At 44.0% G+C, this 26,105-nt stretch overlaps 14 protein-coding genes across 14 annotated transcripts; 9 read left to right on the top strand and 5 right to left on the bottom strand.

Moving 5' to 3' along the window:
- Positions 1-1,033: 1,033 nt before the first annotated feature.
- On the bottom strand, positions 1,034-1,498 carry CTAM01_01585 (uncharacterized protein; the record flags this gene model as incomplete). The annotated part of the gene is made up of 1 exon (XM_060517627.1): positions 1,034-1,498. A coding segment is annotated over one exon (465 nt), but the record flags the coding sequence as incomplete, so codon positions are not given.
- Positions 1,499-1,710: 212 nt separating this feature from the next.
- On the top strand, positions 1,711-3,715 carry CTAM01_01584 (glycosyl hydrolase; the record flags this gene model as incomplete). The annotated part of the gene is made up of 2 exons (XM_060517626.1): positions 1,711-2,214; positions 2,276-3,715. The coding sequence occupies 2 exons, from the start codon at positions 1,711-1,713 to the stop codon at positions 3,713-3,715; spliced, it is 1,944 nt and encodes a 647-aa protein (XP_060388087.1).
- Positions 3,716-4,862: 1,147 nt separating this feature from the next.
- CTAM01_01583 (uncharacterized protein) lies at positions 4,863-5,450 on the top strand (the record flags this gene model as incomplete). The annotated part of the gene is made up of 1 exon (XM_060517625.1): positions 4,863-5,450. The coding sequence occupies one exon, from the start codon at positions 4,863-4,865 to the stop codon at positions 5,448-5,450; it is 588 nt and encodes a 195-aa protein (XP_060388086.1).
- A 400-nt stretch (positions 5,451-5,850) lies between these two features.
- CTAM01_01582 (uncharacterized protein) lies at positions 5,851-6,983 on the bottom strand (the record flags this gene model as incomplete). Its single annotated transcript, XM_060517624.1, has 4 exons — positions 5,851-6,090; positions 6,188-6,475; positions 6,545-6,743; positions 6,850-6,983. 4 exons carry the CDS (start codon positions 6,981-6,983, stop codon positions 5,851-5,853), a joined length of 861 nt encoding a protein of 286 aa, XP_060388085.1.
- Positions 6,984-7,476: 493 nt separating this feature from the next.
- On the bottom strand, positions 7,477-8,689 carry CTAM01_01581 (peptidase family M28; the record flags this gene model as incomplete). The annotated part of the gene is made up of 2 exons (XM_060517623.1): positions 7,477-7,993; positions 8,046-8,689. 2 exons carry the CDS (start codon positions 8,687-8,689, stop codon positions 7,477-7,479), a joined length of 1,161 nt encoding a protein of 386 aa, XP_060388084.1.
- A 1,034-nt stretch (positions 8,690-9,723) lies between these two features.
- CTAM01_01580 (short chain dehydrogenase) lies at positions 9,724-10,572 on the top strand (the record flags this gene model as incomplete). Its single annotated transcript, XM_060517622.1, has 1 exon — positions 9,724-10,572. The coding sequence occupies one exon, from the start codon at positions 9,724-9,726 to the stop codon at positions 10,570-10,572; it is 849 nt and encodes a 282-aa protein (XP_060388083.1).
- Positions 10,573-11,253: 681 nt separating this feature from the next.
- CTAM01_01579 (uncharacterized protein) lies at positions 11,254-11,767 on the bottom strand (the record flags this gene model as incomplete). The annotated part of the gene is made up of 2 exons (XM_060517621.1): positions 11,254-11,585; positions 11,644-11,767. The coding sequence occupies 2 exons, from the start codon at positions 11,765-11,767 to the stop codon at positions 11,254-11,256; spliced, it is 456 nt and encodes a 151-aa protein (XP_060388082.1).
- A 1,021-nt stretch (positions 11,768-12,788) lies between these two features.
- CTAM01_01578 (uncharacterized protein) lies at positions 12,789-13,472 on the top strand (the record flags this gene model as incomplete). The annotated part of the gene is made up of 1 exon (XM_060517620.1): positions 12,789-13,472. One exon carries the CDS (start codon positions 12,789-12,791, stop codon positions 13,470-13,472), a length of 684 nt encoding a protein of 227 aa, XP_060388081.1.
- A 770-nt stretch (positions 13,473-14,242) lies between these two features.
- CTAM01_01577 (uncharacterized protein) lies at positions 14,243-14,596 on the top strand (the record flags this gene model as incomplete). Its single annotated transcript, XM_060517619.1, has 1 exon — positions 14,243-14,596. One exon carries the CDS (start codon positions 14,243-14,245, stop codon positions 14,594-14,596), a length of 354 nt encoding a protein of 117 aa, XP_060388080.1.
- Positions 14,597-14,793: 197 nt separating this feature from the next.
- Positions 14,794-15,093, top strand: CTAM01_01576 (uncharacterized protein; the record flags this gene model as incomplete). Its single annotated transcript, XM_060517618.1, has 1 exon — positions 14,794-15,093. One exon carries the CDS (start codon positions 14,794-14,796, stop codon positions 15,091-15,093), a length of 300 nt encoding a protein of 99 aa, XP_060388079.1.
- Positions 15,094-15,998: 905 nt separating this feature from the next.
- On the bottom strand, positions 15,999-16,520 carry CTAM01_01575 (uncharacterized protein; the record flags this gene model as incomplete). The annotated part of the gene is made up of 1 exon (XM_060517617.1): positions 15,999-16,520. The coding sequence occupies one exon, from the start codon at positions 16,518-16,520 to the stop codon at positions 15,999-16,001; it is 522 nt and encodes a 173-aa protein (XP_060388078.1).
- A 707-nt stretch (positions 16,521-17,227) lies between these two features.
- Positions 17,228-18,213, top strand: CTAM01_01574 (necrosis inducing protein; the record flags this gene model as incomplete). Its single annotated transcript, XM_060517616.1, has 2 exons — positions 17,228-17,490; positions 17,559-18,213. The coding sequence occupies 2 exons, from the start codon at positions 17,228-17,230 to the stop codon at positions 18,211-18,213; spliced, it is 918 nt and encodes a 305-aa protein (XP_060388077.1).
- A 2,096-nt stretch (positions 18,214-20,309) lies between these two features.
- Positions 20,310-21,701, top strand: CTAM01_01573 (uncharacterized protein; the record flags this gene model as incomplete). The annotated part of the gene is made up of 2 exons (XM_060517615.1): positions 20,310-20,387; positions 21,681-21,701. The coding sequence occupies 2 exons, from the start codon at positions 20,310-20,312 to the stop codon at positions 21,699-21,701; spliced, it is 99 nt and encodes a 32-aa protein (XP_060388076.1).
- Positions 21,702-24,701: 3,000 nt separating this feature from the next.
- On the top strand, positions 24,702-24,860 carry CTAM01_01572 (uncharacterized protein; the record flags this gene model as incomplete). The annotated part of the gene is made up of 1 exon (XM_060517614.1): positions 24,702-24,860. A coding segment is annotated over one exon (159 nt), but the record flags the coding sequence as incomplete, so codon positions are not given.
- Positions 24,861-26,105: the final 1,245 nt, after the last annotated feature.

The following is a 26,105-nucleotide window of genomic DNA, read 5'->3' as shown; positions in this document are numbered from 1 at the left end:
GCATACGAATACAGGTCCCAAAAGTTATGTTAAATATGACTGGGACTTTAAGTAAGGCGGGCAAGTTCAATTAACTTAATTAAGCAGGGCACTCGGTTATTTCATCCGTCATTACGTCAGCCATCCATTCTCGCCGAGGTGAAGAGACATTTCCGCCTTCCTCACCGAGCCAGTCGTCGCTGTCTTCACTTGAGACCTATTGTAGACTCGGTGAGGCAAGACACGTGGTAAGCACTTAGAGTTTCCGCTAGTCGTGCAGATGAATAAGACACCAACATCAGGAACGGGAAGAACCTTCCTCAACTTTTACCGCTCACACCAAAAGTCATCTAGCAGGTAGGCGCAAGGTGGTTGAGACAGATTCTAGCACGGTCGAGCACATCTCAACGCATCTCTAACAGACCGACTCGGTCCGTTTCACCCTAGTGATGCATTCCCCGACTCGCTCAAGCACCCACGGCACTTTTCAACGGCCGTCGACTTCCATTCCTACTTCAAGGTCAAGTCCCATGACCCGAGACATCTCATCCGTATCTTACCTAGATAATTCTATTAGTCAGGGAGACGTTGCTTCGAGGTTGGAGAGCCTCTACAACCGTCTATACTTGCTTGAGATATGACTGCTCTTGGTTCCGTCCGTGGGCACAAGGCGCGGGTCACCAGGTCCACCAACTTGGTCGCCAGATATCAGCAGGTGATCACGCCGACTGCGAGCGGTGCCATGCCATCGTGGGCGTTGGTTTTCCTTACACCGCCGAAGAGGCTGGAAAGCGTGGAACCGTTCATGCACAACGTAAGGTACCTGGTTAAGGTAGTCTCGTGTAAGGTACGTATTGCCTTGCCGTTGGTAGTAGATCCAAACCAAGCATCCTTCCGATCACCTCGTGCGCAGAATATTCGTTCGACATATGGCGATGATAGTGGCAGAGGCAGGATCCATTAACATGTTTACTGCGATCTAATGTGTACAATCTTCTTCTGCGGATAGCCGAACCTCGTACTCGATCGGCAAAGGAAATGAACCGATTCTCTCTTACCCAGGGCCCAGGGCAGCGAGGGCAGTGACAGACTGACAGGACAAAGCGCAGGGTCTTGGCGCCGCCAGAACTGCCCCGCATGAACTTGTTCTAGTGGCCGACGCCGCCACCTTTCCGAGGGATGGTGGATGGTGGGCGGGCGTGGTGGGAGGTGACCACCACGCACCGCTTGCACCATCCACTTCTGTCAGTTCTGTGACCTCTCGGTGCGCCATTCTGTGACCACTAGAGTCTTGAGGGGACTTTGAGGGGTCCATCTGCCTCGTGCAGGTGGATCTTTTTTCTCCAAGGTTCTCCTGCGAAAACGGGCTTGGCCTGGTCTTCGACTCTGGGCAGTCCATCGCCAAAGAGCCCTGCGCCATCACTCGCTTCCTTCCCGCATTTCGCCCGGCCGCCGTTTGACTTGCTCTTCCCCAGCTTTCCCACTGGCTTCCCGTATTGCTGCTTGCATCGCATAGTTCCTCCGCATCTTCCCTCGTCGCGTGCCCTCTTTCTTCAACTTTGCCAATTCCTCGTGCATATTATCATTGTACAATTCCCGCTTCGGCGACTGCGAAGTCCTTCTGAACATGGCAGAGCGCTTCCATACATGAGCGGCCTTTTCTGGAGCTGATTGCTCGCCATCATTAACTGAGTTGTCTTATCTTTTGATCTCGATACCGATTCTTCCATCATGCGTCGATCAAACCCCCGATTGCCCGAGGCTTGCCTCTCGGTGCTTGCGCTTTCTTCGTGCGCAACAGCCCTCGTTGCGACTCCTCCGAATGCGCTCGAGACGTATTGCCCCATTTTCTATGCCGAAAACCAGCCTCCGACCGACTGCGAACCGAGACAGCCCACGTCCTTCCTAGAAACCCCCCAGGTTGAAAGAGATGCCACTGCTTATACGGCCAAGGCCAAAGACGAGCCACTCGAGGCCACCTTTGAAGCTCTTACTGTCATGCAGCATGACTTCTTCGTATCGGATCAGGGAACATGGCCCGAAGCCATCGACTGGACTGCGGCCGTCATGGAAACGATGCTGTCAGGCTCATTGACTTCGCTCTCGCAAGCATTGGCCGTTCTCGATATTGGAGGAAGCGGTGATAAGGGGGCCAAAAGAAACCTCATTGATACTTTCTTTACTCAATTAGTGGCCTCATACTTCGGCCAGGACGACGTTGCGATCCGCCACCAGGTGCGTCTCTTACCCCCCCATAAATATCACTTCCAAGCAGCGCATGCTGACCAGTACATAGGCTTTCGACGACATTCTTTGGGTTGTTCTTGGTTGGATCGACGCCATCAAGTTTATTGACATACACTCAAAGCTCTTCTATCCCCGGGAAGGCCTCAACGAAAGCGCAACGCCAGGCCTGGGAGATGCCTTGGCGAACGGGCCCTGGCATGGGCAATACTGGATACCCTCTTTTGCTCACCGGGCCAGAATCTTCTGGGACCTTGGGTCCAAGGGTTGGGACACACTACTCTGCGACGGCGGTATGAACTGGAACCCGAGATTGGAGCCCTACAAGAACGCCATCACGAACGAACTCTGGATTGCGGCTTCGATCTCAATGTACCTCTGGTTTCCAGGTGATAACAACACCACGCCGTGGATCAACCGTGCCAGTGGTGTGGAGGCCACACGAGAGCCCAAGTACCTCGCCGCTGCCATTGAAGGCTACAGATGGCTCACTGGCGTCAACATGACCAATCATGCCGGTCTCTATGTTGACGGCTATCACGTTGATAGGTCCAAACCGGGCAACACCAAATGTGATCAGCGTAGTGAAGCTGTCTTCACCTATAACCAGGGAGTGCTCTTGACTGGCCAAAGAGGCCTGTTTGCCGCCACAGGCAGTGCTTCTTACCTGGAAGATGGGCACAGGCTGATCCAAAACGTTATCAAAGCCTCGGGCTGGGATTTGACGCTCAACAAGCCAGTTGATGACTTGTCAAAGCTCCCTCCAGGTTACTTGCCCCCCTGGCGAGGCCTGGGCCGAGGAGGTGTCATGGAAGAAACCTGCGATGCTAGCGCGACTTGCTCCCAGGACGGGCAAACCTTCAAGGGCATTTTCTTCCATCACTTTGTAACCTTTTGCCAGCCACTGGACGCCGCCATCGTTGAACGCGGCATGACTGTCAACGCAAAAGCGTACAATCAAGTCAAGACGACCCACGCATCGGCCTGCCAGGCCTATCTGAAATGGGTTGAGCACAATGCTAACGCGGCTTTGTTGACTAAGGACAGGGAAGGCCGTTTCGGTACGTGGTGGGGAGCAGGCATTTTCTTGAAAAGTGCGCCGACAATGCAGACGGACGGTATTCCTCACGACGCACCCAATGTGACTGATTACCGTAACTACGGGCTGCCGAACGACGGCGTTTGGGCCCATGGTAATCCTGACGAGGTATGGGCACCAAATGGCGAGGCGCGCAAGAATGAGAAGAAGGGCTACGTCCTGGTCGGTGATGATGAACACTCTGGACAGCAGGTTCTTGGTGGTTCTGATAGACAAGGATCTCATAAAGTGGACGAGGTCGGATCTGAACGGCACGTGAAGTCAACGGCAGCGACTGGTGATCCGAACGACCGCGGCCGGGGTAGGACCCCGGAGACGCAGAACGGCGGAATGGCTTTGATGCGGGCTTGGTGGGAGCTCGTAGCGGCGTCAAATGGTACGTACGAACCATAGCGGCAGATGAGACGACGATGAAGATATGCATGATATGAAGTCATTTTGGCTATCTAGCTATTTGCCTTTTTGGGCCTACGAGTATAGACGAAGAAGTTCTTCCCCGTATATACGCACGCATGGCATAGCCGCCGGCCGGTTACGCCGGCCTTCGGTTTGGACATTCCTCCTTTTTCTCTTTACCTCTCCCGCATTCGCACTTCAGTAATTATGGTGGTCGAGAATGCTTGTTGACTGAACCGGAGACATCGTACTCAATGAGGCACCATTCACTCTGCCCCACTACCTTACTTTCAAGGGTGTCTTACCCGCGGAACGCTATCAAGACTACGACTGCTGCGCCGTACCTGACCACGCTAAAATCGTACCAAACCAGCCATCATTGGTCACTTAGCCGAGTGCGAACGATGCTGACATGCTGACATCCTTCCCCATTCCCGCTGTAGCCTCCAATCTCCATTGCGTGGCTGCTCAGCCATCCATTTAGGGGCCCTGGAAGTCCAAGAACTTCGAAGGAGTGCAGGAGGCTAACCAACACCTCGCACCTTTGATCGAAAGAGGGGCACCCCCGGGGTTCGCGAGGGCCGCTTCGAGTGGTTAAACTTGGGCGGATCCGGCAGCACGGTGCCGGGCTGGACCCACTTGGCTGCCGTGGCTTGGCAGGAGATTCGCTGCTGGGTCGTTGTCCTGCCCGCTACGCCAGAACGCCGTGCGCCTCTGGGGCTCTGGGGAAACGCTTTCGAATCGACTTCCCAATGGGGGAAGAAAGCTTGGAGGGCGCCGATATGGGCTTGTGGGAATCGAGATGGGGATGATGGGTGGTGGTCTTCCCCCCTCTTTGTTGATATTGTGCTTTGGAGGCAGCTAGATATAAAGGGTTGGAAGATTCCTGATGATTTACAAGTTTGAATTTGGAAGAGCATCAGAAGCATCGAGCATCACCAAGCATCAAACATATCCAATAGCACACTTTGAAAATCTTTCCCCATCCAGACCAACACATATCCATCATCTTAAGCATAGTAGCGCATCTATCATCAAGTCTTCGTCCATTCAACCAGCCACATCCACCATCAAGACTCGTCACCAAGCTTTCCAGCCTCCAACCTCCAACCTCAGAAGCAAAAACACCACACTTACTCACACAATGGGTCTCATCACCGGCCTCGTCTCAACCGTAGTCCACGCCGCCGCCGGCCGGAACCCCTACAGCCACAACCACAACAACCAGTCCCCCGTCACAACCCCCGGCAGTACTGGCCCCAGTACCGTCGCCGGCCCCCACGAAGGCCACAACCACACGGGACCCGACGGTCAGCCCTGCGGCATCTGCAAAGTCGCCCTCCCCTTCGGCAAAGGCCGCGAAGCCAAACGCGAGCGCAGAGCCGCGCGCGACGAGCGGAAAGCTGTGATTTATGCCATGAGGGCGCAGCAGCGCGGGGGCAGGAGGGGACGGTACGGGTATGATACTGCTGGGTTCATGGGCGTTGCTGGACCTTATCAGCAGCAGCAGGGATATTGCAGCAACAACGGAAACAACATGTCACGTGCCGGCCCGTCGTCTGGGCAGGAGGAGGGCGTTGGGGAGAGGAGACGGGCTTCTACAGGCGACGATGTACCGCCGCCTGCGTATTCTGCTGCCGGACCTTCGTCTATGAACGTTGGCGTTGAGGCGAGTCGGAGCGTCGAGGTTTTGGGGAATGGTGATGAGAAGGAGCGTCCGGAGAAGGCTTGAACGTGGTCATCGGATGTTAGTGATGACTGCTTGCTGGTTTCTTTTGTATGATAAATAGAGCGAGCGTGGCGTCAGGTTCTTTGGGGATAGATGGTCTGAATATTCTTTTTCATGGTTCGAAATCACCCTTTTTATTTGACTCTTGGTCTTGTGTCTAATTCACAGATGCTCGGATGCTGTCGTGACGTATGCTGATGTACAATTGGGGCTTCTCTTTCCTCCGCACCCCGTCTTAGCCCCCCTTAGCTTTTTGTATCAAGACCTGAACCGCCCGTGGCATGGTCTGGTAAGCAAACCTCGTAATTGTTTCCCCATTGCCGTGCCACCTTCGTCCACACTCCTGTGGAAGGTCATGCTTTTGTTGTCTGAGAAAGTGCAGTCCTCCTACGAGAACAGCATTTTACCGCTGACCGGAGAGACGACGGCTCTGGACCTCGCCGAGGGCCTTGGTGCCGCTCAGGAAGATGGAGGTCGCGACGATGGCGACAGCGGGCAGGGTCTGGAAGAGGGTCCAGGCGCTGTAGTACATGAAGAAGACGCCCTCCATGGCTACGATGGATCCAAAGAAGGCGACGTGGGAGAAAGGCGCGGCACCGAGGGCCCTTTGGATGTGGTTGACGTTGGCGCCGAGAGAGAGCCACTGCAGAATGGAAAGTCAGTCAATGTTACATTTTCATGTTACAGGACACATTGTTTCTCCCAATTGTAGGCGGAAACATGGAGGGATAAACACTTACGCCAATGAGGAGAACGGGAATCGTGGCCAGAACGGCAATGACAAAGGCCAGCGAGATAATCTTGGGAGGGCTGCGGGGGTCCTCGCGGAAGATGTGGCTGATCTCGGGCTGCTTGCCGTAGCGGAGGGGAGCGTCGTAGGTCGGGGCGGCGGCGCTGGCGTCGCGGCTCACGGAGACGTCGAAGAGGGTGGTTTCGAGGGCTTTGGCGGCACCGAAGGAGCCGATGACGATGCTGGCCTTGAGGGGTTCGTTGGCGAGGAGGAGCTGGACGGGGAGGTCCTTCTGGGCCTGTTGTAGTTCACGAGGATTAGTCTTCCCTACTTGCCATTGAGGGTTGGAGAAGAATGGAGAACGTACAATGTCGACAACGCCTCGGCCAGTGTCCTTAAGCTCAAGGGGGAAGGGGGCCTCGAGGCCAGACTCAGTCTCCTTGAGGATCAAGAAGGCCTGATGCGGGCGCTTGGCCTTGTCGCCCTCCTTGGCCGTCAAGATGACCTTGAGGGTATCCTTGGCTCCCAGAGAGAGGGCAGTCTTGAGAGGAGATGTCGCGCTCAACCTGTTGGGCAGTCAATTCGTCAGCAATTGGAGGTTCTCGTACATCGCGGCTTCCTTCCTCCTTCCCACCCCAGAGCTTCCAGAAAGCGGAATTGGCAACAACTCACTTCTCTTTGGTGGCATCCTTGCCCTTGCCAGTAATCGAGACAGTGGCACTGTCGAATCCCCATGATGAGGCGGCCTGCGCGGCACCGGCCGCAAACAGCGCGAGGGCTGGCGTCAGGGAGTTGAGGAATCGCATTGTGCTGCTGAGGGTGCTTGTCTGTGGCAGCTTTAGCTTGTGCTTGGGAGCTTCACATCACAGGCCGTTCACTTATGGACAGCTTTCGTGTCCATTACGAACTACCGACCGTGCACGGTCCATGTATAGCGGGACCCTGCAACCAGTGCTTTTGTTGTTAACACCGTGTTTTGTACAGTACAGATAATGACATCTCACTCTTCAACACCTGGCCACCTTGCTCTGTGTCTGCATACGTAAAACAAGGCCAAAATGATGATATTATCCATGGACCAGGCTTGAGGTCTTGAAATTCAAATTCGGAAATATTGAAGACTCGCTCATGTTGAAAATTTGCAAGGCGATATCTGTAAAGCATTCTTCAGTTTAGAGACACAATTGTACGGATAATGCCTTGAAGCCTGTTTTAGGACATGGATGAACTTGCTACTGTGAGATTGCGAAGCGGAGGGCTATCTATGTGGTCTAAACGCATCACTTCAAGCGGCCTAAATCATAGCTCATCTTTGACGTCGCTCGAATCGCTAGCAGCCTCACCCTCTATCTGCTTGGGTAGGTGCTCATCCAACTCCATCCACTCTGCCGCGAAAACCGTGAGGATACGCGCCCAATCCCGTACTGTTGGTAGGTCCAGATGGACACCGTCGTCTTCAATCTTATGCCATACGTCGGGGAACGGCGTCGGGATGATGTGCAGGATCTCGACACCTCGCTGCAAGAACGGTACATGATCATCTAGGACGTACCCACCACCGAAGCCGACCTTCTCTTTGTTCCTGTCCGTCAAAAAAGGATGTTTCGGTTTGGTTTCAAGGATATCCAGTTCACGCATACGATGTTCGATCTTTGCCATCTTCTTATACGCCCAGTGCGTAGAAGGGAAGTAAGATGGTATCCGGGGATTAGGGGCGCCCAGAAGATCGATAAGAAGGAAGAGGCTGATGGACGAAAGAGGTGTCTTGTATAGACCATCAGGGTGAACAGAGTCTTCCCAGCTCTTGGCGAGCGCCCTAGAAGACGTCAGACAGACAAACCAGTCACGCTGAAGTTCGCCAAACATACCTGGCTCCATAGAGCGAATCTGTGTCCGTCCACGACACCCATGCCTCCTCTCCATCAAGCAGAATGATCTGGACGCCCTTCTCCTCTTCGAGTCCGCTCCCAGCGTCACCTGAGGCCTCCATTGCCTTCCACTTCTTCACCAGAGCTTCCTCAATGTTCCTTGCCGCGTGGAGCAGCATCGCGCAAGGCGCCGCACTGTCAATCGCCCCAATGAACCCTTCCGGGTGGTACAGACTGTCATAGTGCGCGACGAGCGTGAGATACTCGACATCTCCGCCCTTGGCCCACGGCGGGTCGCGGCGGAAGATGAGGTTCGTGAAGGGTATCTCCTTATCTCCGGTCGCGGGCGTCTTGGATGTCGAGTTGTGCCACTCAATGATCCACTCGGGCAGGTTGGCGCGGAAGAAGTCGACAAAGTGCTGTTGCACCTTGAGCGAGCCCGGGGTGCCGGGGACGCGGGGGATCAGGATGGGGGCCAGCAGCGAGCCGGTGTCAATGTTGAAACCATCGCCACCCGAGGGGATCGCGCGGAGGGCCTCGTCGCCGAGTTCGGTGTAGGCGGTCGTGGGGGTGAAGAGCGAGCAGAGGACTATGAGGATCGACCCGACGAGGGGTAGCTTCGGGAGGGAGCTTAGAAGACCCATTATGGTGACGGCGGCCAGGTCGGGCGCAGCAGGCTCATGCTGCTCTGGAACTGTGATCTGGGTTGTTCGATAGGTACGCGCCCGACGGCTTCTCTTTGCGCAATGTGTTCAGGTTGCGACCGCCGTCATGTTGGGCGGAGAGAAATGTGTTCTGTCAAGGACCCTGAGATGCAATGCGACTCAGGTCCCACGAGGTCCCCGCCGAGTGGTCGGGGCATTTGGTGGTCGAGGTGGAAATATGCCGAGGGAGGCTCCACTCACGGAGCCAGATCCACCGCTCCGCACGCCGCCTGGGAAACGCTAGAGGAATTCTGGGGTTGGGATGTCAACATCGCGCTCGACAATTGGCACCGGCATGTACGGCCAAGCCGTCGTCGCAAAAATTCTTCTGAGGTATGTGATCAACGTCAGCTCGCAAAAGACTGGCTGGCGGCGAGGTCCAATCATCGAGGAACTTTACCTTAGTCCTACCTTAGTCCAAGTGCATGCACTCTAATCTCCAACGGATAGACCACATCGCCTATCCCCGATGGTCGGCATCTTCTCCACAAATCCTTCGGCGTTAACGCCACCTTCACTTACACTCGACGCCATCACGGAAGCATTTCTTCATCACTGGCCATAGTCCAACCCCTCAACTTGACGAACAAAAGACCTTGCGGCAAGGAACCTTTGACATCACTTGGCATGCACCTGTTGATTCTAATCTCCGTGTCTTACAAGCCATTGATAGGCCACTACCAGAAATCTATCGCCGAGTGGCTTGAACGACAGACGAATTCTATGGATCTGACATGCAGCAGGATTCTTGCCCTCTTATATCATAGAACAGTTGAATTAGACTCGAAGCATACAGACCGTCGGGCTATAAGAGACAGGATGGTTCCGCTTCTATTGAGGTAAGGCCTTCATTATCATCAACACATTAGAACAATATCTTCACATTATCTTGACTATAAGATAAATCTTCTCGACTTTCGATACTTAATCAATCCTCCGCTTTACTACTTGAATCGAAATACTGCACCTTCACCATGGATTCTCCGGTCTGGTTCATCACTGGCGCCTCCTCAGGGTTCGGCCTCGCCATTGCCAAAGAAGCTCTCTCGCGTGGCCACCGCGTCATCGCGACCGCCCGCAACCCAGCCAAGATCTCTGACCTGGCCTCCGCGGGCGCCGATACACTCCCTTTGGACGTCACTGCCGACGAAGCTACCATCACAAAGACTGTTAACAAGGCCTTTGCCATCCACGGCAAAGTGACCCACGTCATCAACTCAGCCGGCTACATCCTCGAAGGCACCATCGAGGAGGCCAGCGCCAAGGAAGTCTTTGACCAATACAACACCAACGTCCTCGGCACTTTCAAGGTCTCCCGCGCAGTGGCCCCTCACCTCCGCGCCCAGGGCTTCGGTGCCGTCGTCAACATTGGAAGTCTCGGTAGCTGGAAGAGTGGTCCGGCCTTTGCCATGTACTGTTCCACCAAAGCTGCCGTTAGCCTGCTCACCGAAGGCTTCCACGACGAGCTGAAGCCGTTCGGTATTGATGTCTGCATCCTTGAGCCGGGTTACTTCCGTACCGGTTTCCTGAACCCAGGTGCACGCAACAAGGTTGAGCAGTCTGTTGAAGCGTACACCGATAGCGCAGCGGGCCAAGTCAGAAAGGTGCTGGAAACCGTCGATAACAACCAGCCTGGTGACCCGATCAAGGGAGCGCGTGTGGTCGTGGATGTTCTGACCAAGTCTGGGGTTGCTGAGGGTCGTGAAATCCCTCAGAGGCTGGCCTTGGGCACTGACTGCCTTGCAGTTGTTCGAGAGAAGTGTCAGAGCACCATGGCTCTTCTCGATGAGTGGGAGTCGATCTCCGCTTCGACCGACTTTTAGCGGCTAGGTCACTCGGCGGACTTTTTCAAGGCTCGTGAGTTGATTTTGATATTTTGATGGCTACAATGAGGGAAACAAAGAGATGTCACTGTAGCATACGAATTTGATAAAACTATGATTATTTTATAACTACCCTAATTGAATGAATTCAGGTGGGCCTTACGACTCCTCAGCCAGACAATCTCATGATAATTGCTAATATTGATATCTTTGCATCGAAAGTCGTAAAGCTGACACCTTCATCCCCTTCGTTTGTGAAACGTGTGATTTTTTGCGAAGAAGTCATTGGAAGCCTCAAGAGAATTAAATCCCCATTTCTACCTGATCTGCAAGTATGTTGGAAGGCTGGCGGGTGACATTGAGGAGCTGCTTGGCAAATGCTTGATTCAAAGCTTATTCGCGTTTAAATCATCAACATCATGCATCTCATGACTCACGTAGAGCTATAAATGGTCCTATTTCGCCTGAAGGGACTGATTAGATCACTTGAGATCTACGATCGGTCGCCAACGAACATTCAAAGTATGAAGTCATTATGTAAAGTGCCTCACGATTTCTACACAGCCTGGAAAGGAAAGTGAGGCCAACATCATATTCGGGCTATATCCGCTAATCTAGCTAGCTATCTCTCCACCACAGAGTGAACCTCATTTTTGGAACATCATAGTTGCTCATGTCTGTCTAGCCCCAGATCTCGCACTTGGCGTGGCACGCGGTAGAAACGCGACCGACGCTGTAGCTGAACATTCCGCCCATGGCACAAACCGGGCCGGGCTCGCAGTAGACGCCCTCAATCGCGGCGTCGGGGGCGCCGTAGTAGACGACTTCTGTAGTTCTGCATTGGCTGCGGGTACCGAATTCCTTGGCCATCGATGCCTTCAGCTCTGCGGGGATGGGCTTGTCGCAGGTATCGAAAGGCACATAGCACTTGTACTTGTCCCTTGGCTGGTTCTGGGCCAGAGCGCCTGAAGCTGCGCAGAGGAGGGCAGCGAATGTGAGAGAGCTGAACTGCACTGAAAAGATGTTAGACTCGTGGTTTGAAGATGTAGCCAAGGCATACTTAGTACGTACTGTTGGAATTTGGGGTGGTGATATCTAAGTTGCAAAGGACAAAGATTGTAAAGAGTGACAGTAGTTTGACTGAGGTTGTCCTGTGATAGTTTGGGAGTGTTCTAATGAAGACCTGAGTGTACATGCACTTTTGAGGGTGTAATCTTGAGATTTATACTCAAGTTCTGTAAGCTCTCGACGAAGTCGGACCGAGGCTGTCCAGAGAATAGGCAGACTAATCATGGCGCAATACGCACAATTGAGCTCGCAGGTTAGTTCGTGGTTTAGCGGTCCTTCTGTAAGTTTCTTTCGCCTCATCTCGGCCTTCTAGATTGCCTCGTTCAATCCTCTTTTGGCATAGCATCGGCCCTGGAACAGGTTGACAAACGAGAACGACGAAGGAAACTTCATTGAGGACTTTATTAGCAAGAATTCAAGTACAAGAGTCAACCGATTATGAAAACATATTAAATGAACACGAACAGGCTAAGTGAATGTTGTTGAAGGGGACTTTTGACTCCAATGCACTATGCAATTTCGGCCGCCTTCCTCCTTTAGGCTGGTAAAAGGGAATCTGAACCCCGACGGGATATTTTTGTATGACTGTTGAGCAGTTGCCGCCTACTTTCAACTTCATTGAATCCTAAAATGAGCTATACTGTTTGTGTTGGTTATCTCGGCCCAGCCGAACCTTGAGGGATGCTGGTTTAAGCTCTATCTAGCGTAGTTGGTAATCCTTCGTCTCACCACGTAGGGTTTTTTCTAAGGCAAAGACTGAAAGTTGACCTGTGCATACGAGTTGTACAGTTAGAGACACACTGAATTGCCTAAATGCTTCGCACGTTTTAGGGAAGGCCAACTCTATGAATAACAAACCTAGATTTATGAATGCGAACTTACACCGGGATGCTTTCGAACTTCATTCCATTGGCGCCGACGGAGTGAGAATGCCGCGGCCTGTTTGGAACTTCTCACGGCTTCGCGTAGGAGAAGCTTCATGATTGTGAGTTGAGCGAGTTCTCTTGAAGTTGTCGCCGAGCGGATTCTGGCCTTAAAAGGGAGCCTCTTTCGCCTGCCAAGAGTCATCTTCTCTAACCTCATCACCACAGTCTCTCACTCCTTGAACACACAATCATTTGAATCTGACCATTTTACAATCTTTCAACATGCGCTTCTCTGCATCAATTCTCACCGCCGTGGCCTTGGCGTCCATGGCCATGGCTCTTCCCACCGAGCTCCAAACCGTCGACTTGGCTGAGCGTGACTTCGTTGTCGAAACGCGTGATCTCTCCGGCCCCTCGTCTTCTGACGAGCTTCTCAGCCGTGCCACCTCCGATGAGACTGCCATTGAGATCCTTGAGCGAAGCGACTCGGACGAGGAAGCTGTTCCCAACACCGAGCTGGCCGTTCGCCAGCTTCCTCCCTCCAAGCGCAAGAATCTCTTCACGATCACCCTAAAGGGCGGCAACGTCATCTTCAACGGCGCCATCAAGTTCATTCTCGAGGCCGTTGTCGATAGCACCAACCGAGTCACTACGTTCCACCTCAACCCCTTGGTTGGCGGTACCCCTGGCTCCACCGCTTCCATGCGCAGCTACGAGTTCAAGAAGAACTTTTTCGAATCAACCATCAACCGCGTCTCTGCTGAGGTTTCCTTCACTTACAAGACCGCTTCCGGTGTTATCTACAACTTCCTCGCCAATGTTGTCTACGGAATCGACTCTCGTCTCAGCCTCAAGCTTGAGGATGTCCAGCTCTTCGACATCGAGAAGGCTACCCAGCAAATTGCTGGCAAGGCGGCCACCAACCTGTTCCTTGGTTCTTACGATGATGATTACAAGGACTTGTAGATGAAAGTCTACAAGAACTTCCAAGAACTTATGGCCGAGGTCCCCCATCAATCATACGTTGTCAGTTGTTAATGAAACCCTTTTTACTCTACAACAGCTCAAGCCACCGACCAAAGTAGATGGGGGACGGCCTAATTGTTTGGATTACGGCTCCTGAGGATCAACGTGGATTGGTATCTGTCTCAATCAGTAGTCTCTTAATTTCATGTTACGGAAAGATGTTGGGAAACTTAAAGATACGTGGATAGATTTCCAATTGATTCTCTATGTACCATTTATTTACCGTGAGTAAGATGTCTCTACCACAAACTCTGGTTGATGGAATGTTCAGTCTTGGATTCGAAGTGTGTGCTAGAATTGAAAACTCCACGTTACTAATCAACAAAGCAGGCGCCTGGACTTCTTGTCACATCCGGCCTTGCGTATAATTCCACGACTAGGTTTACAAAGCTTGGCGTCTGTTTTGCTTGGTGGATACCAGCGGAAATATTGTCACACACTGTGGAAGTTGGTAAATGCTACTAGTACCGACATTTTGTGGGCAAGTGGTGTCAACAGTGAGATCCAAGTGGCCCGCATGTCAAACTCGAATAAATCCATTGAGCCTGCTTCTCACCCACTCCTTTCATTTGGCCTTTGCATATCCTCAGCTTCACTCACAACTTGGATCCCCTCCTTTGCGACGTTGGGTTTCTTTCCCTGTTTCCAAAGCTTGTCTTCTTGCGCAACTCGTTATCATCGTAGAATAGCAATCGCAATAGCCTGCGAACATGGCAGACAGGAGTATCAAAGGTTCTTATGAAGATGACTTCCGGTATCTTTCAGTTCCTCGCCCAGCCCGGGGCTACCATTCCGACAACGAACTACGGCAGAAAAAAAGGACCACACCCCAACCGTCGTCACCTGTCATACAAGTGAGATCTCAAAGACAGAAGCATCATTCCACAGCTGTGGAGTCTGGCTACAGTAGCCCATTTGCAGAAGCACGCTCTCTCCAGAACAAGGGGCCTATGCATCGGAACAACGTTGCATTTGGCCTTGTAACGAACAAACCCTTGGTTACGCAGCCGCGCTCTACTAGCGCATGTCGGGGCTTCGGCAACAAAGTCTATCATTATAGATAACTCGGCAGAGACAAGTTTCGTTTGATCAGAGTTCTCCCGGCAAGGACCTCCACAATAAAGCTCGAAATATTGCACGGATCCATAACAAGCCCACCAACTTCGTTACTATATCTTACGCCTGGGGGCGATCCGGGAGACACCAAACGTTTAGAACTCGATGGCAAAGAAATTTGTGTTTCTTCAGCCTTCGTGGCGCTATGAGGGCATTTCGACAACAGAAAGACGCAGTCCTCGTATGGGTGAACGTACTCAGCATTGACCAACAAAACTCTGTAGAGAAGATGCAGAGAATTCAGCTCATGACCAGAATCTACAGCTCGGCCAAGTCTGTCGCCATCTGGCTGGGACCTGAAGCAGATGAGAGTGGCACTGCCACAAGGGTTTCAAGAGAGGTTGCTCGGAAACCAGATGTCAGAGACTTCACGTCACTTGATTCATCGGGCAAGAGGAAGGCTGAAGTTCGCGTTGCCATCTCTCTCTTTGAGAGGGATTATTAGAATAAAGTGTGTGTTGTTCAAGAGGTATTCAATGCGCGCGAGGTTGTGGTTCACTGCGGCTGCGTTGTTCTTCCATGGAAAACTTATACGGACGCTGCCAGTGTTTTCCGAAGCAATAAGAAGGTTTTGAACCGCTACTGTCTGGTACTGAACAATGAGAGACCTAAACAGGTCTTTCATAGAATCACTTCACCTAATGTACGCGGCAATCCTAGCAAGCCATGGCCCTTCGAGTCTTCTTAAGAGTCGACCCCTTACTGGGTTCATTTTTGGCGAGTACTCTTTGTTGGAAGTGATGAGAGCATGCAGTAACAAAGGGGCGACTGATCCAAAGGATCAAGGTTTTGGAACTTTGGGACTGCTCTCTGAAATGCTACGAAACGACATCAGAGCCGATTACAACATGACTGTAAAGTCAACTTATGCAGCGACAACGGAATATTTGGATGCCATATGCGACTCTATTCTTTACCCACTGTACGCAAACGCTGGCCTTCCTTCCTGGGTCCCTGACTGTTCACACAATCCCGGCACAAAGGCTATCGGCCCCATGAACCTCAGCCCGAAGTTTACGGCATCTTGAGGCCAGAGGGCCAGAATTGTGTCCGATGGCAATTTGCTGGAAATAAATGGCGCCGAAATCGATACCCTGACGTGGAGGGTATGTTTATCGAGATAATGGATATTCGACTAAGGAAAGGAAAGGGAAGAGTAATTTTGTGAGGGCCAGGGAAGAGTGATTGCCGCGTTTTGAGCAGGCGATGAAAGATTGGGAGAATTAGGACTAATAGACCTGGATCTCTGAACAAGTGTCATTGCATCATTGAATGCTATAGAACGGCCGTTGTCCGCTTTCTCGACTTGCATATGTATTCAATGAGAAATCTACTCTCAAATAAGAGAGACTAGATGTCTGTAATATTGCAGGCAATTCCAGTCTGCGTCCATGCGGTTGCCAGCATCTTTAACCGTTGATCAATGATAGGGCCATCCCAGTCATGTCGAGATTGGTACCATTCGTCCGGGTTGTTGTCCTCATCGACTCTCACGTGCAGGTACTCGGCTTCAAACTTCTTGAACCACTTGGAGGTCTTTCCAATGACTAGCCCAACGTGAACGCAGTCGGTTTGATCTATGACATACTTCAAGTAGGCATCCCGCGTGTGATAATGATTGCGATACGCCGGGTTGCAGGACATGAAATAATACACTTTGCCGTGCTCAAGTGGGCTCCCTACGAGCTTCTCTGCTTCCCTCCAAGCTTTACTTTGGTCTCGAGAGAAAATGCCGGCTGAGCTGAAGGTGTCGGTGCGTGTAGCGACTGTCTGAGCCGGATTGCGGACGGAGACCTCCGCTTCGGGCGCAGTGTTCGGTACGGCGAGGCCTGACGCGATAACGCAATAGGAAAGAATGTGTAGAAACTTCATCTTAGCTTAGATCGATTGCAAGTATACCTAAAGAAGGATATCCAATCGAGAAATATGGTAAAAAAGCGACCGATAGCGGGGTGCATAAAACCCAGGACACGAGTAAAACTATCTGATGGAGTCGAGAGGCCAGGAGGCTGCAATGCCCCTTTTATCATTTTCATCCGGCTCCATGCCAATAGCTTAGAATGTCACTGACTTCTTTGTAGACGCTTGTGAGCCTCGCGCGATACGAGAAAGACTGAACGAAAGGATACATGATTGCGGATTTGTTCTCGCACCTGTAGCAAACTCAATTAGATAGGGTTAGTTGCTTGCCAGTCCTCTGTGGGTCTCTGACATATAGGTGCGGATATTGCCGCTGTGTACTCAACCTGCTAAAGCTGATTTATTCGGCTGTTCTTACGCTTGGCATTTCCAGGTCAAAGTACTGTTGCACAAACCCTCGGGCAGGTAGACTGCTGCCCGCAAATGCACGGCCAGGAATTAAACTTACCCATCAGACCATAGTATAGTTTGATTGCTTAATATGGACTTTCGTATCGCTCATGTCCGATGCCTCTGGAGCTTGTTCGTCTATAGAACTTCCAGCCTCAGGTCATGCACTTCTTCTGGCTTGAATAAATATCATAGTATTTCCACTTGGAGACTACCTTCATCGGAGTAACACCGTCTATCCAAAGAACTCATCATAGCCCGGGTCCGCCATGGCACTTTTGACTTCTTTCCTTGTTCTATCCTTACTCGGCATCGCCAACGCAACGCCCTCTCAACCACCGCCAAGTCATTGGAGGCGCGGTGGTGATGTGGCAGTCGAAGATAAATGGTTGGACCACAACAAAATAGTCGCCTTGGAGGAAATCCCTGGCTATGATCTTACCGGAGAGATCGAGACTACCTTCAGACCGCTGCTTCATTCGTACTCAGGATGCATCCCGTACCCTGCAGTCGACGCCAATGGTAACGCTGGGTACGTGAACCTTTTAGACGAGAAGTCGATCCCGGTATCAAAGCTAATATAGTTACTTTTTTTTTTAGTGCTGGCTTAAGACCAACTGGCAAGGCGGGCGGCGATTGTCGTGATTTTGGGCAGAGCGGTCAAGTTTACGCCAGAGTTGGAAAGTCTCACGGGAGATGGGGTGTGATCTACAGCTGGTACTTGCCCAAGGTTATGGGTAAAGAGCAGCAGCATAAACACCACTGGATCACTGCCGTCGTATGGCTTCGCGTCGACGGATGCCCCGATCTGATCTACAACTTCAAGTCTCTTGGTGTTGCATACTCTAAGAACCCCCAGAACAGCTTTGATGTCACACACAAAGACAGCGATACCATCTTTGTCAAGTTGAACGATGGTGGTTCAGCAACCAACCCTATCGTAGCATATGACAGCGGAGTGCCTCTTGTGCCCTCTCGAGAGGGCGCAGCGGGCGCTTTGAGTAACCCACTTATCGACTGGCATCGTCTCCCTCAGCTTGCACAGCAACAGCTAAACGGAATCCAATACGAGCACACGCAGGTCCCATTCAACGATGCAAATTTCCAGGGCACGCTTGATGCCGCGTACAGCGACGCTCTATACACCAACGTGCCGGTAGAGAGTGGCGAATGTGAGACTGACCCAACGGAGGCTGATATCGATCCGGACTTTGGATTACCAGAACCTTCATCTACCGCGAAGCCGGTCTCTTAACCTGAGCCAGCTGATCTGAGATAGAAGTCGAGAGTCAAGCAATAGCCTAGAATATCAGCCAGTGTTCATAGCGCAAAAGACTGCAGTTGGAGTTTGGTTCACAAACAGCCTTGGTGACAGGATGATAACACCAGCGCGGGTCGCCTTGATCAGTTGAATCTGCAGACATGGCCGCAGTGCCGCTTCTAAGTGCTTTTGGTGGGCTATGCAGTGAATTTGATCACACTTTTATTCGGCATGCCCTGCATTAGTGATCGTTCCCACTGTTGGCAGGCTACGATGTTACAGAGAGGTCATATTGCGGGTTTCTCCTGAGCAAGCACCAGTTCTCACTAGTCATGAATAAACTTATACTCTGCCTCCATATCGTTATTCCAAGACGTCTACTTCGTCTATCTAATCTCTTCGCGTTTGCTTCCCTGTGGCAGTATCTCCTACTACCAATGACTGATGTTGTCCCCTTCTGACGAGCACAGGCCGACTGTAGAAGACCGATCAACTCTATGAGAGGAACATTGCAATCTATATACCCTTTTCATAGCTTTTGGTAGGACAGTCTTACAAAAACCCAGTTCCCGCGTGGCCAAGAGCGCTGCACCCAGTGCACTTCCTAGATTATCTAACGCTATTGTACTATTTGTTTTTGGAGATACCAGCTCATCAATCGAAGGTCGGTTCGAATCACCTTGAAGCAACAAATTTCTTGACCTACTAAACACAGCGTTTTTGTTGACTCGGTAAAACTAAAAACCCTTAAAGACTTTTTGAAGTTAGAAGAAATGTTCTAAACTTCATTAGGAAAATGGTTCTCATTTATTACTTAAATTGAAAACTTAGATGCTGTTATATCTTAGAAAAGTCTATTTGAATGGTTTTTCCTTCATAAAAGCCCGCCTCTCAATCTCTCATTCTTTATCTTAATAGATGCTATATACTAAAGCCACCTCAAGGTGGCCTCATAAGGGCTGTGCTCTTTTCAAACTACCAGAGGTGAAAAGCCCCGAGGAGTGGGCGACGGCTTCCAACCATGTCTTTACGTCGTTGCTGCGTGAACGTCTGCCTAAGCTCCCTCTTGACCAAGAACTTAAGAAATACGTCGACGCTACAACAACGATCGGACCACAGAATCGACGATAATTTATCCAATAACACTTTGGAGACCATATAAGAGGACGTTGCTACTACGTCACAAGCGAGGGTCCCCTCGGGATAGATTCAGGCTACATGGCTGTTGGTGATGCCGTTGTGCTATTTGGTTGCTCTACCCCTATTATTATCTGTCTAGAAGTATCGGATTAGAAGTCTAATCCAACTACGGCATATAGCTAACTACGCAGGGGCTAATTAGGGGCCCTATTTACGATTATTATAACTAGCCTAACTTATAATTAGAACCTCTTTTTTATATATTATATAGAAATTTATATAATTTAATTAATTTTTTTATTAACTTATAGTTCGAACTAACTATTTTATATAGTAGTTTTTTTTCCGGCTTTATAAGTATAAAAAATCGACCTTAACGGGATTACGCTTTTAAGGGAAATTATATAATATAGTATACTTTTTAACTATATAATACGCGTAATATATTTTAAGTACGCGCTTAACGTAATATAGTAATTTCGATACGAAAACTACTATTTAATTTAGGATAAGTAAGCTACTTTTTATATAGTAGCACTAGCTAAAAAGGTTAATAGTAGAGGTTAGCTATAATAGTTAGTTATAATAGTCGGCCGTAATAGTTAGCTATAATAGTCAGAGGCGGCCCTTAACTACAGAGGTTCTAAACTTTAATAATAACGTAGAGGTTTCTAGAGAAAGGGCTAAATAGGCTAATATCTACTACTCTTTAGAGCTCGCAGAGATTCTTTTTATTCTTATCGCTTTTAATATCGCCCAAAGCTACTCTCTATTTAAACTAAATAAATCTACTAAACAAATCCACTAAATAAATCTACTAAATAAATCTACTAAACAAATCCACCAAACAAACCCATTAATATATAAACCACTACCTGGATAGCTAGTTAAATAACTAGTTAAGAGGTTAGCCAGTTAAAATACTACCTCGACGAGGACCTACTCTAAAGATGCCCGTTAACAAGTCTACCCCTCTCGGGCTAAGCGCCCTCTTCGGCCAGCTCGATACTATAGCTATCGTAGCTAACGTAGGTACGCCTAAGAAGTGGCAAAGTACCTTCTGGGGGTACGGAATTTAGCTAGGTAATATTATAAGCGCTATAGATAGCTAGGTTAGTACGGATACTAGGATCTAGTATATTAACGCTAGCTTAGTTATAATAGCTACGATAAACGGGCTAGAGGTATATAGGGTTAGGGTAATAAGCCAGCGCCTTAAATAGCTCCTATAGGACCCCCTAGGTAACAATAATACTTATATAAAAAAATAGATTATACTAGACCTAGCTACTTATGCGGGCTAGTACTAAGAGGTCCTATGCGCGTTAAAGTAAATAAAGCTTGCCCTATAAATAAGCGGTAGAAGGTTAGGAGCTATTAATAAAAAGGAGATAATAGTCGAGTTAGTTAACTACTATTTTAATTAGTAGTTAGGTATAGAGCGTAATATACCTAGTTTTCCCTAATACGTAATATATAATACGGCCCCGGCGGATTGCTCCGTTAGGGGGCGAACTAACTATTTTATAATAAGAATATTAATACTAATTAGTAATTAAATTTTATTATTATAAATTAGTAAGGTATCTCGCTACGTAAAAAAGACGACTTTTTAATACCGTACGGGATAAGAAATTCGTATTAATTAACTTTATAAAAATAAATAAAAAAAGAGGTAATTTTCGAATACTATACGGAATTAAGTAATTATAGCCCTTTATTATTTACGAGAGGTTAATATTTACTATGTTAAATTATATTAATTAACGGAACTACTTAAGTAACTAGTCTTTTATTATTACTTTAAATAGCTTTTTTATTAAATAACTTTTTTATAACCGGCCTATAATTAGAAATTAATTAGTTAAATTAGTAAAAAAAAATACTTATATAGTAACTACTTACTTAACTAATTAATATAACGAACGAGCTTAATAATATAATATAAAAAAGTATTACGTACTTAAAAAAAAGGATCTCTAAACGTAAATATTTTTATTTAATAATAAAAGTAACTTTATAAGAGTTATAAAATTAAGAGATTTATAATATATAGAAAAGTTTATTATTATAAGGATCTTATAAATATAATTATAAGCCCGTAATTTAAATAACCTCCTCGTAGCTCTTTTAACTATCCTTTAGGTATTATTTAAAAATATAATATAAGGGATAGTTTTATAAAAGAGGAAGGGATTTAAAGGTCTTAATAATATTAAGTTAAGAATATTACGGATCTCGGAAATTAACTTAAAAAAAAAGTAGCTATTTTAAAATAGTTTTATAACTTCTTACTATAGTTATTATTAATTTAAAAAAAGGCTAAGAAAACGAGGATCTAAGGGGAAAAGAAAAGAATTTTTAGAGAGTTACTAAAGAGTTTTTTTTTTATATTAGCTCTTAATACGAAATTATTAATTTTAAGAAATTAACTAAATAATAAAAAGAATTATTAATAAATAATAATTACTTAATAATAATTAAGTTATAAAAAAGACTATTTAAAAAATATAAAATAAAGTACTAAGAAGTAATTAAAAGAAGATTTTTAAAGTAATTAGCCCTATTTAATATAAGTAACGAAATAATAAGTATTTTTAATAAGTTTTTTAAATCCTCGATTTTATAAAAAAGAGGGCCTAATTTTATTAACCGTATTTAATAACTTATTTAGTTCTTAACTACTTATCTAGCTTTTTTACGAGCTACTTAGTATTTATTTTTAACTATTTTTTTAAAATACTATTTTAAAAAAAGTAAGTTAAGAAAAGAAATAATTTAGAAATTATAGAGAGTACGAGGCTTAGGAAGTTAAAGATATATAGAATAATAAAAATCAATAATTAATAAAGATCCCAAAATTAATTATTATATTTTTTTATAATAATATAAACGTTTATTATTATTATTAAAAAAGGAACTATTAAAACTTATTTTTTTATATTAAATAAAAAAGAAGATTTTAATAAGTATAATAGCTAGTAATTTAAAAAGGTAGTAATAATTATTAAAAATAGTAAAAATAAGAGTAATAGCAAAATAATAAGAAGAAATAGGAATTATTTAGATTTTAATAAATTCGTTAAGTAGTAAAAGTACGGATTTATTATAACTAATATACAAATTAAATATATCCTTATTAAAATTAAATATATTAGTAATTATTAATATAAATATAAGCTAGAGTACGACCTTTAATAAGTTAGGGTAAAAAAGAAAAAAAAAAACCCGATCTTAAATAAAATCCTAATCCTTTATAAATAGGTAAATATTAACTTAGATTATTAAAGGATATAAATATATAGGATTATAAATTAGCTTAATAATAAGTAAATTAACGTAGTATTAATCTATTTAACTAAGGTTTATAAAAAAAAGGGGCTATAGGGGTAACCTTTATTTTATAAAATCGTAAACGACCTTAGTTACTAACTAAATAAATAGTTTATAAGCGTAAGCTTAGGAATTATAAAAATAATTAATAAATTCTTTTATAAGCGAGGAGTATTATTAATATAATTATAATTATAAAAACTATATAAAATTTTAGTAGCAACGATTATAAAAAAGGAATTCGTATTATAGAACTAAGTATAGGTTAATAGAGCGTATAATTATTTTAACAAATTTAAAAAAAAAGTAAACGATTTAGATTTTTTTTTATAATTATTAATAATAATCTAGTATTATAAAAGGATATATAAAGGTAAAATATAATATTAAAAGTATAATAATTAATAATTTTACTTATTTCGATTTATAACTCGTCGCCGCTATTAATACGAAATTTAATATTAATTAGTTAATAAAAAAAGAAGTAAACGACCCGAAGTTATTAATATTACGTAATAACGTAGGGATCGTATATAAATATTAAAAATATAATAATAAATACGAAGTAATTTATAAATTTTAAAAAAATCTTTTTAAAAAAGAAATTATATTTTAAAAAGAAGTACGAGGTTTTATAAAAAACTTTAACAATATTTTACGATTATTATAAAAAAGTTAGGATTAGAGAATATTAATATTATTTAGTAATTAATATTATACTTATAAGTAAAGCCTCTAATTATTATTATAAAGCAGTACGTAATCTTAATTAGAACGACTTTTTTAATATTATTAATATAATCCGAAGTTATTTTAAAATTTATAATAAGAATTTAAAGTTCTTATTTAAGTTATAAATAATTTTTTTTATATTTATAACTAGGATAATAGAGGGTAAATTACGAATAAAACTTTTTAAAAAGCTTATTAATTAAATTAATAAGTTAGTAAAAACCTAATTAAATAAGGGGACTAACGAGCGAAAAGTTAAATATTTTTATATTATAATTTAGTATATATTAAAAATAAAAATAACCTCATACTAAGTACTTAAAAACTACGAAACGCTCTATTTAAAGCTAAGATTTAGTTTTAATATTAAAGCAAAAATACTATACTAAACCTACTTTTAAGCGTACGACGGCCCTTATTAATAATATTAAATCGACCGGATATATAATAAAAAAAGAAAAGAGATTAGGTATAATAATTACTAATTAGGAGGCCTAGACTTATTAAATAGGTAAAAATTTAATTTATAAATAAAATAATAAAAAAAGTAATATTTTATTTATAAAAAGGATAAATATTAGTTAAGTAATTATTCTAAAAAAGAGCGTACTAAATTATATAAATAGTATAAAAAGTTAAGGGTAATAAATAGTAAAACTAGCCCTTATTAATTTAGTTAATTCTTTATTATATATAAAAATAGATCTAGGGGTACGGAACTTAGTAATAGTAATTAAAATAGTAGCTTAGAGTATTCGCCCCTTATAAGAAATTTAGAAAATAAAAAAGATTTTACCCCCTATACTAACGAATTAGATTATAACGAAATTAATAATATTAACTACTCTTTTTTTACCCCGTTAGTTTTTAGAGGATATATAAAGCTAAATAAATAAAAAGTAATAAAAACTTTTAATAAATAGGTTTTTATTTATAAATAATAAGGGAAGGTTTTTTAAATAATAAATACGGAGGTAAATAAAAGGACGAATTTAATAATATAGAATTCTATTTTTTTAATACTTAAGGAAAAGATACTATTTTTATTAATATTAAAAAAAAAAGATAGTACTAAGTAATTCTAAAAGTAGTTAAAAGGGTCCTTTTTATATTATTTAGATTACTCGAGTACTAAGCTTATATAAGTATTTTATATAAATAAAAAGTACGGCTTAAATAATTTCTATAGTATTATCCTAAATACTAAGGTATTATAATAGTTAATAAAAAGAAAGGGGTAATTCTAAGTACTATAAAAAATCGCGTTAATAATACTTAATATATTAATAGCGGGTATTATAAAAATTAGTTTCGGCCTAGGTAAGAAAATCGTTACTTTAAATATAGTAAAAATAGAAACGTACTTTAAAATAATAATTTTTTATATTTTACCTATTAATACCCTATTTTTCTTATACTTAAAAAATATAAATTAACTAAGTATTATTTTTAATAATACGAGGAATAGAATCTTTAGTAATAAGTATTTTAAAATAGTTAAACAATAATAAGGGTATGCGTTTATAAGGCTTATTAATAATACGAAGTCGATTAATTACTTAATAAAAAATAAGCTTAGATAATTATACTAAAAATTCGGGTACTTATTAATTATAAGGCTATATAGCTTTTTAAAATAATTAAATAATAATAATATTAAAATAGGGGTACTAGAGTAATTAATAAAAGTATGTTACTAATGTTAAATAAATATATAGAGCTTACGTAAATTTAAATTTAAATTTAAATTATATAATAAGCTTAATTTTAATTAGGAAATCGTTATTAATATTTTATATTTAAATAGTCGACCGGTCTTATATATAATTAATAAGGTTATATTATTTTAAGTAGGGTAATTTCTTTAGGATTTATAAATAAAAATAATATAAGTAGCCTTATAAAAATATTAAATCGATATATACTAAGGACCGCTAAATAGTATTAGAACCGATATTAATACGAGTTTTAAATTAATAAAATTTAAAGAAAATACGACAGTTTATAGTATATAGTTAAAAGTTATACTTATAAAAGCGTACTATATTATTAAAAAAGTAAAAAAGGTATATTAATAACTAAAAAAGGTATTTAGAATTATTAAAAAGGAAAATCCCGATTTTATTAATAACGAATATTTTTAAATAGTACTTAAGTACTATAATAATATTATAAGGTTTAATAGGCTTATATTAATATTATTAATATTTAAAATATATTTAAGAACGATTTTAACTTTATTACTATTACTAAATATAAGCTAACGAGCCTAAGTAGTTAAAAAAGTAATATAAGTACTACGCGAGGTAAGTATAAAAAAATAAGTTAATAAGGTAATTATTATATATAATAGGCCTAATATAGGGGCTAATTTAAATATATTTTTAAATTTAAATATACGAGTTTAGTACGAAATTATTTAGTAATAGGCTAGGTTATATAAATTAATTTTTATTAACGAGCGGTTTTACGTAGTTACGAAAGATCGTAATTAGCTATTTAAAGTATTAATTATAATAATTAAATTATATTATATAGATCTTATTAAAATAATTTTTAATTTATAAAAAGAAAAAGAGCTAAAAGAAATAGTATAACTTAAAATAGAGGTATAAGAAATTATTTTTAATAAAATCGTCGTAGTAATATTAATAAATAACGAGGGAGAGGAAATTATTAAA

Source organism: Colletotrichum tamarilloi (assembly GCF_030869305.1).
Source record: "Colletotrichum tamarilloi strain Tom-12 chromosome Unknown Scaffold_3.1, whole genome shotgun sequence".
NCBI classification, from domain to species: domain Eukaryota; kingdom Fungi; phylum Ascomycota; class Sordariomycetes; order Glomerellales; family Glomerellaceae; genus Colletotrichum; species Colletotrichum tamarilloi.
The sequence above is the reverse complement of the archived record's forward strand: the minus strand, read 5'-3'. Positions and strand labels throughout refer to the sequence as shown.